At 36.4% G+C, this 15,345-nt stretch overlaps 1 protein-coding gene across 1 annotated transcript in view; it reads left to right on the forward strand.

Annotated features, from left to right (window-relative positions):
* TBCD (tubulin folding cofactor D) overlaps window positions 1-15,345 on the forward strand; it is a 134,531-nt gene that overhangs the window by 76,546 nt on the left and 42,640 nt on the right. Inside the window, exons 19-24 of the mRNA XM_076353800.1 lie at window positions 2,205-2,285; window positions 3,051-3,124; window positions 4,048-4,165; window positions 5,619-5,679; window positions 7,225-7,247; window positions 14,180-14,211. Of these exons, the coding sequence (XP_076209915.1) occupies window positions 2,205-2,285; window positions 3,051-3,124; window positions 4,048-4,165; window positions 5,619-5,679; window positions 7,225-7,247; window positions 14,180-14,211 (389 nt within the window). The remainder of the gene's footprint in view (window positions 1-2,204; window positions 2,286-3,050; window positions 3,125-4,047; window positions 4,166-5,618; window positions 5,680-7,224; window positions 7,248-14,179; window positions 14,212-15,345) is intronic.

The raw sequence follows: 15,345 nt of genomic DNA on the forward strand, positions 1-15,345 counted from the left end.
TCTCATTCATTATATTACTTTTAAAAATCTTCACCACTTTGCTCTTCAAGCAGGATATAATTATTTGGGTCAATACTTAATTATTTCCTTATTTTTGTCTGAGTAACATCAAAGGAAAAGTCCATAAGCATATATTTGGCTGTGCAGAAAACACGTATCATTATGATGTGGTAGGAAGAATGGACCTTTCTGATCGGTATGCCTTAAGGTGGTGTAATTGTTTCTGTAGTTGGAAAAAGCTGCTTGAGGTTCATATTCCAGATCTAGAATCTTTAGCTGTCCTTCCTCCACCCAGATAAAACAATCCTGGGACACTTTGTAGGCCAGCATAATGCCGCTATGTGAAAGGAAGCTGTGCAGGTGTGAAGGTTGGCACTACTAGATTCCTTTGAGCAATAAAAGCCCAAAAAAGATGTGTCAATTTCTACAGCTGAATTTGGTTTTGGTTAATAAATGATGATATATTCTTGTAGAGAGGCAGTATCATATATATTTTTGTATATAAATATGACATATATATGTGTATATATAAATAGTTGCTTATATCCTTTCAAATCTAAGTATTTTTATGCAAGTTTTTCAAGCTGGGTGCCCTTCTGAAACTTTTTGCTGATGTTCTTTGGAGGATTCAGCTCAAATATCATAATCTTTTTCTGAGGATGGAAGGTAGAGGAAACCCATTTTGTATGAACTGGGAGTAAAGAGATTATGTGATTCCAGGAGTTCTGGTAAAAGCAGAGTTAAGGAAGAAGCTTTTTAATCTAAGTTGAGTGGGATACAAAAATCTTATCAGCAACATTATCAGGAAGGCTAGACTTGTATCCAAGGCTACTTGCATTAAATACTCAGTAGGGTACAAAAGATGAGGACTGTAGTTGAAGATAGTTATAAACTAAAACTGAAAGTGGGATTGGGCTACAGACATGGCCCAAGAGATCAATTTTGATGAGCTGGGCAAGGAAGTTCAGATTAAAATGGTTGGAAAGAATGGTGAGTGCTAAAACTAGGACCCAAACTACAAAGAAGAGAGGAGAACTCAAATATGGCAGGGGAAGTGTGTCTATTATTGTTTGTTTTGCCAGAACAGGGAAAGGAACTAAAGAGTAATGAATTTTATCATTTCTCTGCTGGCATCAACAACCAGTTAAACCAACTGTCTAATCCCCCTCTAGGGCTCATAGCAGTAGTAGATAGTACTTCTATATCCTGTATTGGCTCAACTGACTGAGGTCTGTGCTGTGGACTTAAGGATTCCTACTCTTCTGATGAATTACATAGATATCAGTATGGTAACATGCAACAGTATTTGGTTTTTGTCTTTGTTTTGCTTCTAATTACACACACATATATAATGGAACACTATTATGGTTGCAAAGTTAATCGCTCAGAAGATACAAAAAGGTGAAATTAAGGTAATCCATGTGTCCTTAATTTTGTCCCTTTGTGCATGCCGTTTTGACACAAACACATTCTACTGATTGTTTAGCTTTCCAAGATTATTTAACATACATCAGATGTACTGAAAAAACATTTCACTTAACCTCTGTTGACCTCAGCTTTCAGTAGTTGATGCTTCTGAAGATTGGAAAGCAAGTGTGGCTGTGAAGTTAGGTAATTATGCAGGCTACCTAGCTAATTGATTCTGGTGTTCCCTTACATCTTAGGTCTTGACTTTGCAGCTTTAACATTTTTTTGTCAGAATTGACTTTTTGTGTATGATTGATTTTTTTAAAAAGGACAAATTGAAAACCCACATTCAATTTTGGACCATTGTATTTATGAAGATGTAGCACATTTCTGTAACTTAATTTTACTGTGTACTGTGGATTACATCATTAATACGTTTCTCCAATCTGAAATAATTGTATAAGTTAATATGCACATCTAGATTTTCTAGAATGTAGCAATGGGAATTGAATGTTTATTTTTGCTTTTCATTGCTGTCAAGCTTTTTGTATGTATAGTACTTTTTATAAAGAATCTGAAAGTTCTACAAAAGTGATTTAATTTTTTTTCAATAATTGTAAAATAGTTCCTATTGTATTATTTTATTCAGCTGCGTCTCATTTAGGAGAAGGCATGTTTAAGTAATCTTTTTGGTTGCTTTAAATCTAGAGGATTTAAATCAACTTTGGAGTAGCTTGTGTTAAAATGCACACAGATGTTGATTCTGTACTCTCTCTATATGGATACTTCTTTTTCAGTGTCTATATTGCTGGCTTTCCTGAGTATACACAGCCAATGATTGATCATTTAGTTAACATGAAGATTAACCACTGGGATAGGTGAGTTCATAAAGTCTAATTATTAAGATCCAGGAATTGACTGTTCTTCATATCATGCTTTCCTAGATGCTTTTTGTAAATTTTACTTATACTAGAGTTTGCAATAGCATTTGACTGAAGGAAACTGGACAAGTAGTAGCTGATGTCATCTATACCTCCCTGGCATGTTGTCACTTAAAACATGTTTATGAATTTTGTCTTTTTGCCATGACCTCAATCTGTTCATAGATTAATAAAACACAATTTATATGCTATATAGTGTATGTGAGGGGTGAACACCATCACCATACAATTATCATAATTTAAGTAGATTTCATGCATAGAGATGGTGCTTAGTCATATTCAGTGTTCATGAAGATTAAAATGTGTACATATAACGCAAATGAGATTATATCATTGCTGATAATAGTTTGCATCATGAGAAATAATAATAGTTTACTGTAGTGTCCCTGCCAATGCACAGAATGAGCCCTCAGGTTCTACCATCCACACTTATGTTTTTCTTTGTCTCTTTCAGCAATAAGTTCTATTCATATAGCTAAAAGCTAGCTGTAGGCTGTCTGTTTGGTCCACTGTTTTGTTTTGTTGGCTTTTTTTGAGGGGGGAAGCATAGGATGGACAGAGACTGTTGTAATTTTTAATATTGCTGGTGTCTTTATTTTGGTTGGGGACAGGAGTCCCTTCCTGACATTATTTTTTTTAATACATTACTTCTACTAAATTGCTAACCCAAAAAAATCCCAAAGTGCTTTTTTACATCTTCAGTGTTATTCGAGAACTTTCAACCAAAGCTCTGCATCACCTTACTCCACGGGCTCCTGAATACATGGCAAATGTGGGTAAGTAACAAATAAGTTCTGCATAGCGTGCCATATCAAGCATTCTAGTTTATGTAGCAAAAATGTATTGAGAAGATTTAAACATGCACCATGACTTAATAAAAATTAAGATTTCCCCTGCAACTTAATACAGTGTAGTGACACTAATAGCTTTACCAGTTTTCAGATTTTATGCAAAAATTATGAAATACTGCCGGATCTTTTTTTATCTGGGAACTGGACTTCAGTTATCTGGCTACACTGGACCCTACCAGTTCCGAGATGAATAAATGGGTGTAGTTCTGTTGCAACAATTCAGGCAGCTAGTCCTCAAATTCCTAGCTTTTGCTTTGTTGATACGGCTTTGATGTCGTAAAGGGTGGGGGGATCTGTTTTGTCTTGTCCAGTCTGACATCTTCAGAATAATTCCTTTTTGACTGTTGTGTGTGTAATCAAATGTTTCTTAGCATGAATTCAGGATCCTTTGCTTGGCCCACTCAAGATTCTGAGGACGTACTAGCTGCTTTTTAATATGGCTGAAAGACAGCAGCTGACATCCAGGTGAATCTGTAGTTACAGATCTTACCTAGGCTCCCTATAGTGGACTAGGAAGGTGGCAGTTTACAAGGAAGTAAAATTCCATGGAAGTACAAGCCTTATTTCCCTTACCGCTCAGCCAACCCAATGCCTAATAGCAAGTACGTTGTTTTATTTACTCCAAACAGGGAGGTAGTTGCGAGTACAAAATTTCTTGGTGTGGGTTAGTATGCTTTGTCAGAATTTACTTACTTTTTAAAACTTGGTTTTCATATAATGGCCAGAATATATTGGCCTGACTTTCCAGAAATAGTTTTCCCATGTTATTTCTAGGCAGACATGATTACATTTAGAACTGTGATCTGTCACTATGTTTAAAAAAAAATAAATTATTTAATCTCTTCCAGTTTTGCCAAGACTTCTACCTTTATCAGTGGGCACAGATCTGCACACACGCCATGGGGCAATTCTTGCCTGTGCTGAGATCACCCATGCACTGTGTAAACTAGCAGAAGAGAATAATAGGTATAAATGCAAGATTATCTTGACTATAAATTTTTCTTTCATGTCTGGTCTATTGAAAACTTCCTGAGTATAATTATGGAAATCTCCATCTTGCTGAACTTCTTTTCCATTGAATTTTTGTTTGTTTTGATCAGTCATGCCAAGCCTTCACATTTTATTCCATGATGTTATAAACTTAAGTCTAAATTCATCATCAGGAAAGTGAGATCATTTGCTGCCTTACTTGGAGAGTTCAAAGTTATCATTTAAATATAGATTAAACCCCCTTTCCCCATAAGTATGCTGTCTTCCCAGTGAGGGGACAGTCTTTCGTCTTCAGTGTTAGAGAAATACCTCCTCAAGCAGCTTGTTGAGTTGGACTGATTTAATTGTTGCTGCTGAGTGCTGGCACAGATATATATGTATATATGGGTGTATGTGTGTGTACACACACATGTATTGCATATAGGTGATGTAGCCAGAATAATTGACAAAATTATTTGGATATGTCTTTGCTTTAATGTTGTGATTAAAGAAATGAGACATTTACCTTTTCTTTCTTTCACAAGAATCACATGTGAAAAATGGTTGAAAATCTTTATTGCAAAAACTAGAATTTGGAAGTTACGTTAGCAGTAGAATTTTATAATAACGTGACTTAAATTGGGATGAGCAGCTGTTTAAGATCAAGGCAGTGGAAAATAAGACTCCAGAGTGCAAACTTCACTGAAAATACATACAGTTCTGCAGGAGTCATAGATATATGTACACTGTAGAAATACAGACAGACTTTCTGGGTCATTTTTGTTCTAAAAGTTGGATAATTACTCTCTGATTAACCTTTTTTATTTTACTTCTGAGAACATTCTGATGCAGTCATACAAAGATATCTAAAGTGATGCCATCTAACAAATTTAATGTTGTCATTGTTTGTACAAGCTAAATATACTGAGATGAATTCAAACAGTAGATATCAAAAAGCGTGTACTGATTTTTATGGCTTTAATTATTGACAAATAGGAATTGTATTTGCCAGCAGTGTCTATCAAAAGAATTTGTGTTAATCTTAAAAGTTCCCTTCTCAAGTAAGTTGAAAAGTTAGAGAAAAAGATGCAGAGCGTTTTTACTAGTCGTAGTAGCACTTGAAATTGATGGAAAAATCACAGAAGTGTTGGAGTCCAAAAAAACAACTGAGCTGAGAAGGGTTATTGGTGTGTTACTGATTATAATGTTATTAGTAAGTGACACTAATTTTTTGTAGTCCTTTAAGAATGAGTTTGCTACATGTAAGGAAAGAACTTATGTTATTATGTTTGCTGAACTATTTAAAATTAAATATTGCATATTTCTGTTGAGCATAATTTGGAAATCAAATGATTGTTTTTCTGTTTGAAAGTACAATGAAGTCATGGAAGAAAAATTATTTATCGCATGATTAGGAAACTGGTCTTAAAAATTTTGTATACCTTTACAGATCTATAACATATTATTTCAATGAAAAATCATTGGAGGGACTTAAGCAAATCCATCAAGAGGTTTGTAGCAAGTATAAATGTATCTTTTAACCTGGTATGTTGTATTATTTTTAAACAAACATTTACAATTAAGGCAGCTGTTCTCCACCTTCCTTTTCCCCTTGCCCAAAGTAAACAATCTCACAAACACAAATTTGGAGACACGCTCCAGACTGATAGCTAGATGTCCTTGACCGTGTGTCTTACTCCAGTATAATTTTGTATTTGGTCCCTTTCTGTTCTGCCAGCTTCTTAGCTAAGCCACTTTCTCTGATGCTGTCAGTTGCACTTCTGAGATACTGCATGGGGTTTTGCTTTGTTTTTCTTTCCCCTTCTTTTTTCCCTCCCTTTCTGTACATGCTGACTGGCCTTGCAGATAGATGTATGGCTGTTTCCTTAATGTGACCGTGCTCAAGAGAGATCTCCTAGTGAGTCCATTCTCCGTCCTTTCTACTCTTTTTTTTTTTTTTTTTTTTTTTTTACTTTATTGGGATTTCATTGCTAAATCCTTGCATCCATAATTTACATGTTTTATAGAGCTTGAAAATCATATTCTGTATTTCAACTCATGCATTGTCTTTATCTCTACTTACGACAAATTAAGTCTTGTCCTGCTCATAGCAATTTAAAATGCTTCTATGGAGATTGTTTTGCCTAACTTGTCCCCTTAATTTTAAGTCATCCCGTGGTGGTGTTTTTTTCTTTTGGCTCCTATTTCTTCACTTTATGGAACAGACAATACTTCAGCATTCAGGCTCCTACTTGTTTTCTGCAGTATCTGTAGTACCTTTAGTCCCAGTTCTGATGTGCTAAAGCTGTCAGGCTTCACCATTTACCCATCATGCTTTAAAGTACATAGGTGCTTGCTTAGTTCTGTGCATAGGTGAAAGCTGCTGCTACAGGTTGAAGAAGCATCTTTGTCCTTGTTTAACTTTCTCATGTTGAAATGTCTGGAAGCTTGATCAGCAGTATCTGTACTGTTACAATGGCCTTAATTCGTTATGATACTTTCCAGTTTCTGCTGTTGTCTGTTCTTGTAATTAATCTGCAAAGTTGGTGTAAACTCTTTGTTTTTGAAAATCTGGGGTTTGGGGTTTTTACTACATAGGAATTTGATAATCTGATTTTTGAAGATGGCCTACTGTAATGTTAACAATGAGATAATTTTTTTCAGTCACATTTGAACTTTTGTTTGTTTTTCCTGTTTAATCTGTAGCTAACGAAGTTATTTTCAGTTTTCAGACACTGCAGTATATCATAATTTTAAAAGGGCCAACTGTGGAAAGCAAATGTATTTTAAAAAGCCAAACTAGCTTCCAGGGTATGTGCAGGAGCAGCTAGGATTTGGAAATAAGAAAATTGGTGCTTTATGAATGTGTTAAATTGATTTTCTTTGAATGTAAAATTCAAATGGGTATAGAGAGGTTTTTTAAAAAAGATTTGTCCTTTCAATTTTATTTTTAAAATAATGCACTGTGTTGCATAGCTCACAGTATATAGATATTGCATGCGAGGAGGAAAAATGAAAACACTTGTATCAAACAAACTCTTTTTTTTTTTCCCCAGCTTTGCAGTCGTCAATTGTACAGGTAAGAAAATGGATGCAAAAAAAATACTTTTTTGCATTGGAAGGTATCAATTAGAAGGAATGAAAACAGTAGGATCCTAGGGGGCTTTTTGGTTTGTACAAGTTAGTTACACCAACCATAGACTGCCAGTCTCTCACAGTTCGTCAGAATGCAGGCACATGCATTCTTTTGGCTTTCTCTTCCTATTACAGAGGCTGATGTCGTTTTATAATGGTTGTGGTGTTTAGAGAGTGCAACTCACAGGCATGTTAGATTAATGGGAAAGTGGTAAGTACTGGTCTCAATATTGTGATAGAGACAGTTAAAGAAAGAATGTGAAACAGAATATGCTCACTAATCCATGGCTTCAGCATTTCCCATTATTCACCTGTACTGTAGTACTTGTATGGTTCAAATAGGTCTATAGAAATGATCTTAAACTAATAAGTTAATGAGTCCAAAATTGACTTACTTATTTTTTAAAGGAGCTTCTATCTAAATTCTAGAATTACTTTCTTCATCCTGTGTAATGAGTAGGCCAGGAGTATTACAAAAGGTTCAATGCAATTTTTCAACTCTTGTGCCAAAGAAAATGTCAATGAGTTTTCACTGAGTTGTTTTTCATTTCCTATTTATTGAAGCTTCCAGGAAATAAAGGGAGTTTGCCTAAGTAACTGTTAAGTAAATGTGAATTAAAACTAGTATATGACTTCAGAGTTTGTTCCTAAATTTGAGGAAATCAAAACGTAATTAATGACTTGTATTCCCTAACGGTTGTATATGTGAATGAGGTTTTTTTTCTGCTTTAACTGACAAATTCTTTGAGCTTTTGGGCAGTTTAGTTCGCTTCTTTGCATGTGACGTGTCTGAAAACAGTAAACCTTAAGTAGTTTTTTGTGTAATTATTAATTATAATTTAAAGAATTTTTATGTAAGTTTTTGTATCCTGAAACTTTCTGAAAAAATGTTAAAATTTACTTCTTGAGGGTTGTACATACTGGTGTGAAACTTCCACTCCAAAGTTAGCTTGTACTGGCGGATGGTTTTAATGCTGATACTGTATATTAGTGTCTTTGTGGGTGGCTGTCTTGGCTCCCATAAATTCTTTAATGTCAGGGTGGAGCTTGGGTGTAATTTGTTTTTGTCATAATGTGCACTTCTTGCACTTAATGGTATTTATAAGATGCCTACAGAAATGTTTTCATTCTAGATAAGACTTCTAATTCAACTCCAAGCAAAATTGATTCACTGCTGTTTAATAGTTAGGCTGAGACAGGGATGTCTACTATAATCCATATTTTAAAATACCGGTATACATAAAATATTTTAAAATAGGACAAGAAAAATAAACTAGGTTATAAAAACAAACCAGCAATTTTGAGTATTGCTGGGCAAGCATTTAGTGAAACAAGCCAAACTTGTTTTATGATGAGTAATTATTGCACATAATATTCCAAAGATTTCCATTTGAGAAATTGCTACCGGGAATTTTCGGTGTAACAACATCTTGTAGGAAGGTTGAAAACCTGTGTGTTTTATTTGTGTTTCTAGTTTTTAAAGTGCATTAACAAAAAGCATCAGACCACATATCTCAACTGTTTATTAGATATTTTGCTTTCACTTCTGGCCACAAAATAGCTGTCTTTTTGTGGACCGAATGGATTTTAATGCTTTGATCAAGCTGTTTTCAGAAATTGTGTTACCTGTGAGAAAGGGAGAAGGAAGTAAAGCGTAAAAATGCTGTGTTGTGGTTTGGTTTTTTTTTTTTTAAGTTGTAATTTATAAATTTTAAGCTGGAAAATGGGTCGTGAGTTTCTTGATTGTCTAATGCTTAGGATTCCATTGAATCTGTAAGTACCTCAAGTCAAAAAAGTTAAAGCCAAAGTGCTGTAATGGAGACCTTCATTTAACTAACCGTCTTACTTTGTTTAGCAGCTCTTGTAATGTCTTTAACCTGATTTTGAATGACGGCCATGAATTATCCTTCAGACAGGACACAGTCCAAGTTTTGAGTTACACTGCACAGTCTCTCAATTTTGAGTATACTTGAAGCAATCAAATTTGTTTATGCTAATTGTAGAAAATCCTGTCCTCTACTGTATTAACATTTTTTTAAAAATGCAAGTATCTTTCTGCCTTCTTCCTCTGTAAGTCCTTTTCTGGATTTACCGTAGTACGCTGAAAAAGGAGAATGCAAGTCCAGGCACATCAGTATGTACTTCCTTCCATTAGTCTTGATTCTGACATGTTTGATGCACTAGTTTGTCTTGAGGAGCTGGTTGGTTTAAGCATTTGCATGTGCACTTCCAGTTGAGTATTGCGCAGTGAGCCTGATTTTCTGTATTAAATGGGCACTAGTTATAGCAAGTCAATGCAAACCATGCCACTTAAACAGAGTATTTGTCCATTGTTCCTGTTTTGTGGTATACGGGTTATAGAGTTATAAAAATTGACCTGTATTTTATTTACTTTAAACATTACTAAGACAAAAACTTGTGGCATCTGTTGCTTTAAGCTGTCTTACTTGGGATAGGAAGTCAGTTTAAACACAGTGTTAATGGTCAGCCTGATTTATATTATGCTTCCACCGAACCAGCATGGTTAGTATCTTTTTTGTAGCAGGTACATTTCTGTAGTGCATCTAAGACCTTGTACTAGTTTTCAATATGAAAGTCCTCAAGAAAAAAGTATTTTTAATAGTAGTTCTGTTAAGATTTTTTTAAAATGCATCATCTGATATAAGGTTCTTGACTGAATATTCAGCTGAATAGATGTTCAGATTTTTTTTTTTACCTCCTTTCTTGTAGCCAGTTCTGAGTCTGATAATGTAGGTCTTACTACACAGAGTTGGGTAACAAGATAATTTAGGGACGGATGTGGAAGTGCTGCAGATAGATATGCTGGGCTTCTTCCAGGTAGTTGCACTGCACTTCTGTATTTCAGCAAATGTTCTATTTATTGGGCCTTCAGGGTTCCCATCAGAGCTGGATATGACAGGATGCACAGAGTTCGTTAGCGACTCCCACACTGGATGATTCAGTGCAATGTGCTGCATGCCGAGTTTTGCTCTGATCTCATTCTTGTAACATATGAAGAGTCTGGCTGTGTGTATTACACGGTCAGCTATGTGACACGAGCAATTTTAGGTTTTTAGAATAGTAGCCAGTGTAAGCTGGACTGTCATCTTCAGAGTTTTAACTTTTCCAAAAGAGTAAGGTAGCCTGTAGGTGTTGACAGGTGCTAGGCAAAAGAGAAACTCGTCTCATTTCAAAGACCTTTAAGGTTGCAACTAATCTTGATGGTTTCAGGGCAAATGTATTTCTTGGCAGTCATCTACGTAAAAGAGTTTTTTAGGCATATTAACTTAATCAGCAAATAATTCCAGCCTTGTAACAATGCTCGTCTTAACAATTCTTCCAAGTTTAAATTATTTTTTGCATCCAGTAGCGTGAAGGTTCTAGGAGATCGTGCTATACTATGTTCTGAAGAGTTATAAGGTGAAATTATTTTGCTACTAACTGAAGTCACTGGGAAAACTCTTACTTCCATAGAGCCAGGATTTCACCTGTAGTCTTCTGGTGTTAGCATACAATACAAAATGTGTATGGTCAGCATATGAATTTACAGTAACCTAAAAATAGGTGTTTGTCAGCTTAGTATAGTTTATTCTCTGCATCTTCAGGGGATGACCATAAGAGCTTTATTAAATACACGGGCTTTTTTGTCTGTGCTCAAAGGTATCTCTTTCCTCGTTTGGGTGCCTTATGATAAAGCCATTTTGTACTTCCAAAGCCCAGTAAGTGTACGACCTGGACCTTTTAAGTTACCTCAATTCTATTTGGGACAAAGAGTTCCCATGGAAAATAACTGGTTATTATTCATATGGAGATGAAAATACTTATTCATCAAGTGTCTTAGCTTCCTGGAAATTGAGTATTTGCAATTGAATCTCTTCAGCTATTCCAGTAGTTTTAGCTTCAGATTCAGATGTTTATGAAAACGTAGATGCTATTCAATTCTAAACAGCATCAGTGACTGTTATTTTTATAATCTTAAAGGTGAATTCTGAACTTCTCACAAAAAGCAGGTTTTAAATAATTAAAAAAAAAAAATCCACAGAAGTACCTTGAACTTCTGTATGCACTGAAAACAGCACTGTCATTGGTTCTGATTCAGGCCTACGTAATTTTAAAATAGATACCAGCATTCTTAGGTCAGTAATCTTAATTCATCCGTTCTACAAGGGATTATACATTTTGATTACATTTTCCACAAATAAATTGTGACTCATCCTAAGATGTTTCTAGGAGAGAAGCATTGCTGTGGAACTGCACATAGGAAGGAATGCTTAGGAGCTCATGGAACCTGGGCACTGCATCAGTCAATTTACAAATTGAATTAATAATTAAACCTTGAAACAGGTACATCTAATAATGTGATGCAATTTGTGGATGTGTCTTTGGAAGAAAAAAGAGAGAATACTGACTGTACAGCAAAATTCAGAATCTCTGAATTAGGTAGATCCGTATCTTTTTAATTTAGTGAAAATACTGTAGAGGGAGATAAAGTTAATAGAAAGATGCGCATCATGTTTGACAAACTAAACACTGACTGAGGAAAGATCTAGGATTATGATAGAATTCTCAGTTCTTAAAATTGAAATATGTATGAGCTGTGGAAAGGGGAAAAATTTTAGATGTATTGATGGACATACTGTGATGTCTAGGCAAGAAATAACTTGAAAAGTTTTGCAGAGAAGAACACATGGTATCGCAGTGCCTTCAAAGATAGATTTGATTATAGTTTCTGCATTACATGGAAATCTCACTGTGCAAGTCACTGTCACCATTCTTCATTCTTGCACAGGGACAACAATCCTCAGTGAAGCTCTAAACTCTGAAATTAAATGGAATTGATGTAATGCCAAAGGAAGGGATAGCTGTCAAATTATTAACATAAGAGTAGCTTTAAATGGCCTGACTTCCTTATTGGCAGTGTGAAGAAATGGAGAAGAGCAGCCTTTATGACTCAGTTCTTGCTTTGTAGTTTGAACAGAAGTCTGTATCTGAATCCTTGCATCAGCAGACTCTGTTGCACACCAAACAAATTTACAAGATCATTATTTTATACTCATTTGCAGTAAGACAACAGACAAAAGGCAAGGAATGGGTGAGGACAAAATGAAGGGGAAAGAAATGTTGAAGAGGAAGCAAGCCTTGCCACATCATTCTTCTGTTTTTGCCGCTGTCTCGACTCCTTGCATCACTTCTTTGTTTTCTAATTTAAATTTTTTAGAAGCTGAAGAGCAGACAACATGGCAGGAAGGTGGGGTAGATAATACAAAGACCTTATCAGCATGGGGATGTAGAATCTGTGCTTGCTTCCTACGATGATAAACCGAGCTGTGGATTATTACATAGAGCTTAAAATATTGATTGTCGAAAGCAAAGGTTTCCCAATTAAAGGAAGTGCTGATCTATGGCAAATAAGAATATTGTGGAGTTGGCATCTCTGCTTTACCTGAAAAACCAATGAAAATATTGAGCAGTCAAAAACCCAGTGCATGTTACAGGAGGCACCTACTTGTGAGGAATGGAAAAACTTGTTTAAAATGTTTAGGCTTTTGAAGCTCATATAAAAGGATAAATTGGAGAACAAAGTTCTAAGAGTTGTTAGGGTTGCTAAGTTTGCCTTCTGAGCATGGCTACTAATTTTATTGTGGGGAGGGAGGAGGAGAGGAGGGAAGAAAAGGTTTTTTTTTAAAAAAAAAAAGCCAAGCAAATAAACAAAAAAGCCTTTGTTGTTCCTCCCCCTTGCTGGGAGTTTCTGCCGGAGCATGGCCATACAAACAGGTGATTAAGGGTTGGGCACACCTCAGGGAGGAAGTATTCCAGCAGAAGTGAAGGGAGACAGGAATAAGGAGCCAAGGGAGGAAATAGCCAAAGGAAGGGCAGGGGTCAAAGGTTCATAAAATGGAAAAATTAAGCCACAGAGGGTGACACTGAGCAGAACACCCCAAGCAGTGCTCACGGCACCTCGGGGATATCCATGTAACCAGCAGACATTGCTATGTGGGGTGAGGAGATGTCTCTCTGCCCAGAGACATGAGAGGCTAAAGAATGGAAACAGGCCCTGCCACTTCCGGGACGCTTCTTCCTCTTCCCACTTTCTGCCCAGTTCAGACTTTCTCCTCCTAGTGCTGTCAGTGGCCAGGCTAATGTTCAGACAGGGTAACTGAGCTGGATAAGCCTGAGGTCTGAGCTGGCGAGACCATCCTTATGTAACACACACACACACTTCAGGAGGGTCTGAAGCATCTTGAGCCATTTGTTCCTCTCCCTCTTCTGATGTGTTGGAAGTTTTTACCCCCTCGCTTGTGGTGATGAATGCAAAATCACCTGGGAGGGGGCTTTAGCGAGGAAGGAGAGGGTGAAGAGAGAATGCTGAGAAACTTCACCACGAAAGTAAACCAGTTAACATTTGTGAAAATGGGAACTGGTAAGTGACGTTTCTATTTAATGTTCCAGAGATGAAGATTTTGTTAAAAAATTGCATGTAATTGCTTTTCAGTTGTGGAAGTCAGGAGCTCGTAGAGGCTGTGTGACTGAAAAGTCTTGTGGCAAGTCCCATAGGTTTGGAGTGCTTCTGAAGCAAGTGAAAAGAAAAGCAGAATGAACTTGACAGTCTTTTATTATTCACATTAAAAATTAGAAAGACTGGGACCACATTTTTGCAAGAAGAAAGTTAAATATTGAGGAAGTCAAGACAACAGTTGATTTAAAAAGAAGTATTTTAGAGTTGGTCAAATACAAAACTGCAGGTGTTTTGTGATCTGGTTTCATTCTGAAATGGTTTTGAGGGTTTTTTCCTCACTCAGGCCTCACTCACTGAGGCAATGCACTCAGATTGCTTGTGGTAGGTTGTTTTCTGAAGGCTCTGTTTCTGCTTTGCAGGGGTTTAGGTGGAGAATTGATGAGACCAGCTGGTAAGTATCACAGCTGTGGTGTGAAAGCAGAAGATGTGCAGTAATGAATTCTTCTGTTTACTTTTTTCCAGTTTGTTTTGCATATATTGTATTGAATGCATAAATAAAGTATGCACAGTAATTAAAAAAAATACAAGGTTTGGAGGCCAGTCAGAAGACAGGTACACCAGAACATTGGTTGCCAGCACAACTGTGAATAACCCTGTTTGTGTAAGAGTTGGAGATAGTTCTTGGTTTTATGTCACACATTCTCTCCTTCTGTTGTTGCACACAGTGAAATTTCTTCAGGGTTGAGCTGGCTTCCTTCATTGATTTACTCAGATTCCTCTCCAGAAGAGATGTGATCTGTCCATTAAGACAGATGTCATCGTGTAACTAATGATTTTATCATAATATGTATGTGCGCAAAGGTGAAGAATAAAGACCATATAAACAATAGCTTGTGGAAAGGGTGGTACCACAGAAAAGATGATGCGTTGTTCACATGGGTTTTGAAGATTGTTATATACAGAACCACTGTAAAAAGGAAGGGCATTGCCGGAAAAAGTACTCATCCAGGTAGCCTGGGTGGATAAGGAAATGATGCCAACTTGAGTTTCCTGCCCATGGGTTGAATGAAGGAAGTGCTACATAGCAGGTTCTGGCTTTGAAGATGCGAAGCCATCCAAACTTAGTGGGTAAAGGTGTTTGAGTACCAAGATGGCAGGGTGATCAAATAGAAGGGGTGAACGGGGCAAGGGGATTTCTGCAGTCTTTGAATGAATTTACAGTCTTGTGACATGATAATGCTGGCTGAAAGAATAGCTAGGGTTTTTTTAATATGTTTTAGCTTTTAAGCAGCTGAGTATTTCATAGTATTGGAGAAGTACAAATGACAGTATTTTGGCATGATACAACTGTGTGCATGGAATAAGAGAAGAATTGAAATACTCCACAAATTGCCTGCATGTCTAATGAAGATGATGGTCTCGACCACAACAGAGCATAAAGGAAGTGTAGAGAACTAAGGAGGAACCCTAAGAGACTTGGGTTTAGTCACATTGTACTTAACCTTGTCTGTGAATAAATATTAGAACAAAGAAGCTGACATACAATATTGAATGGAGTTTGAGCACAGGGAGCCTGATTGTGTGA

This window comes from Aptenodytes patagonicus, chromosome 16 (genome assembly GCF_965638725.1).
Source record: "Aptenodytes patagonicus chromosome 16, bAptPat1.pri.cur, whole genome shotgun sequence".
Lineage (NCBI taxonomy): Eukaryota > Metazoa > Chordata > Aves > Sphenisciformes > Spheniscidae > Aptenodytes > Aptenodytes patagonicus.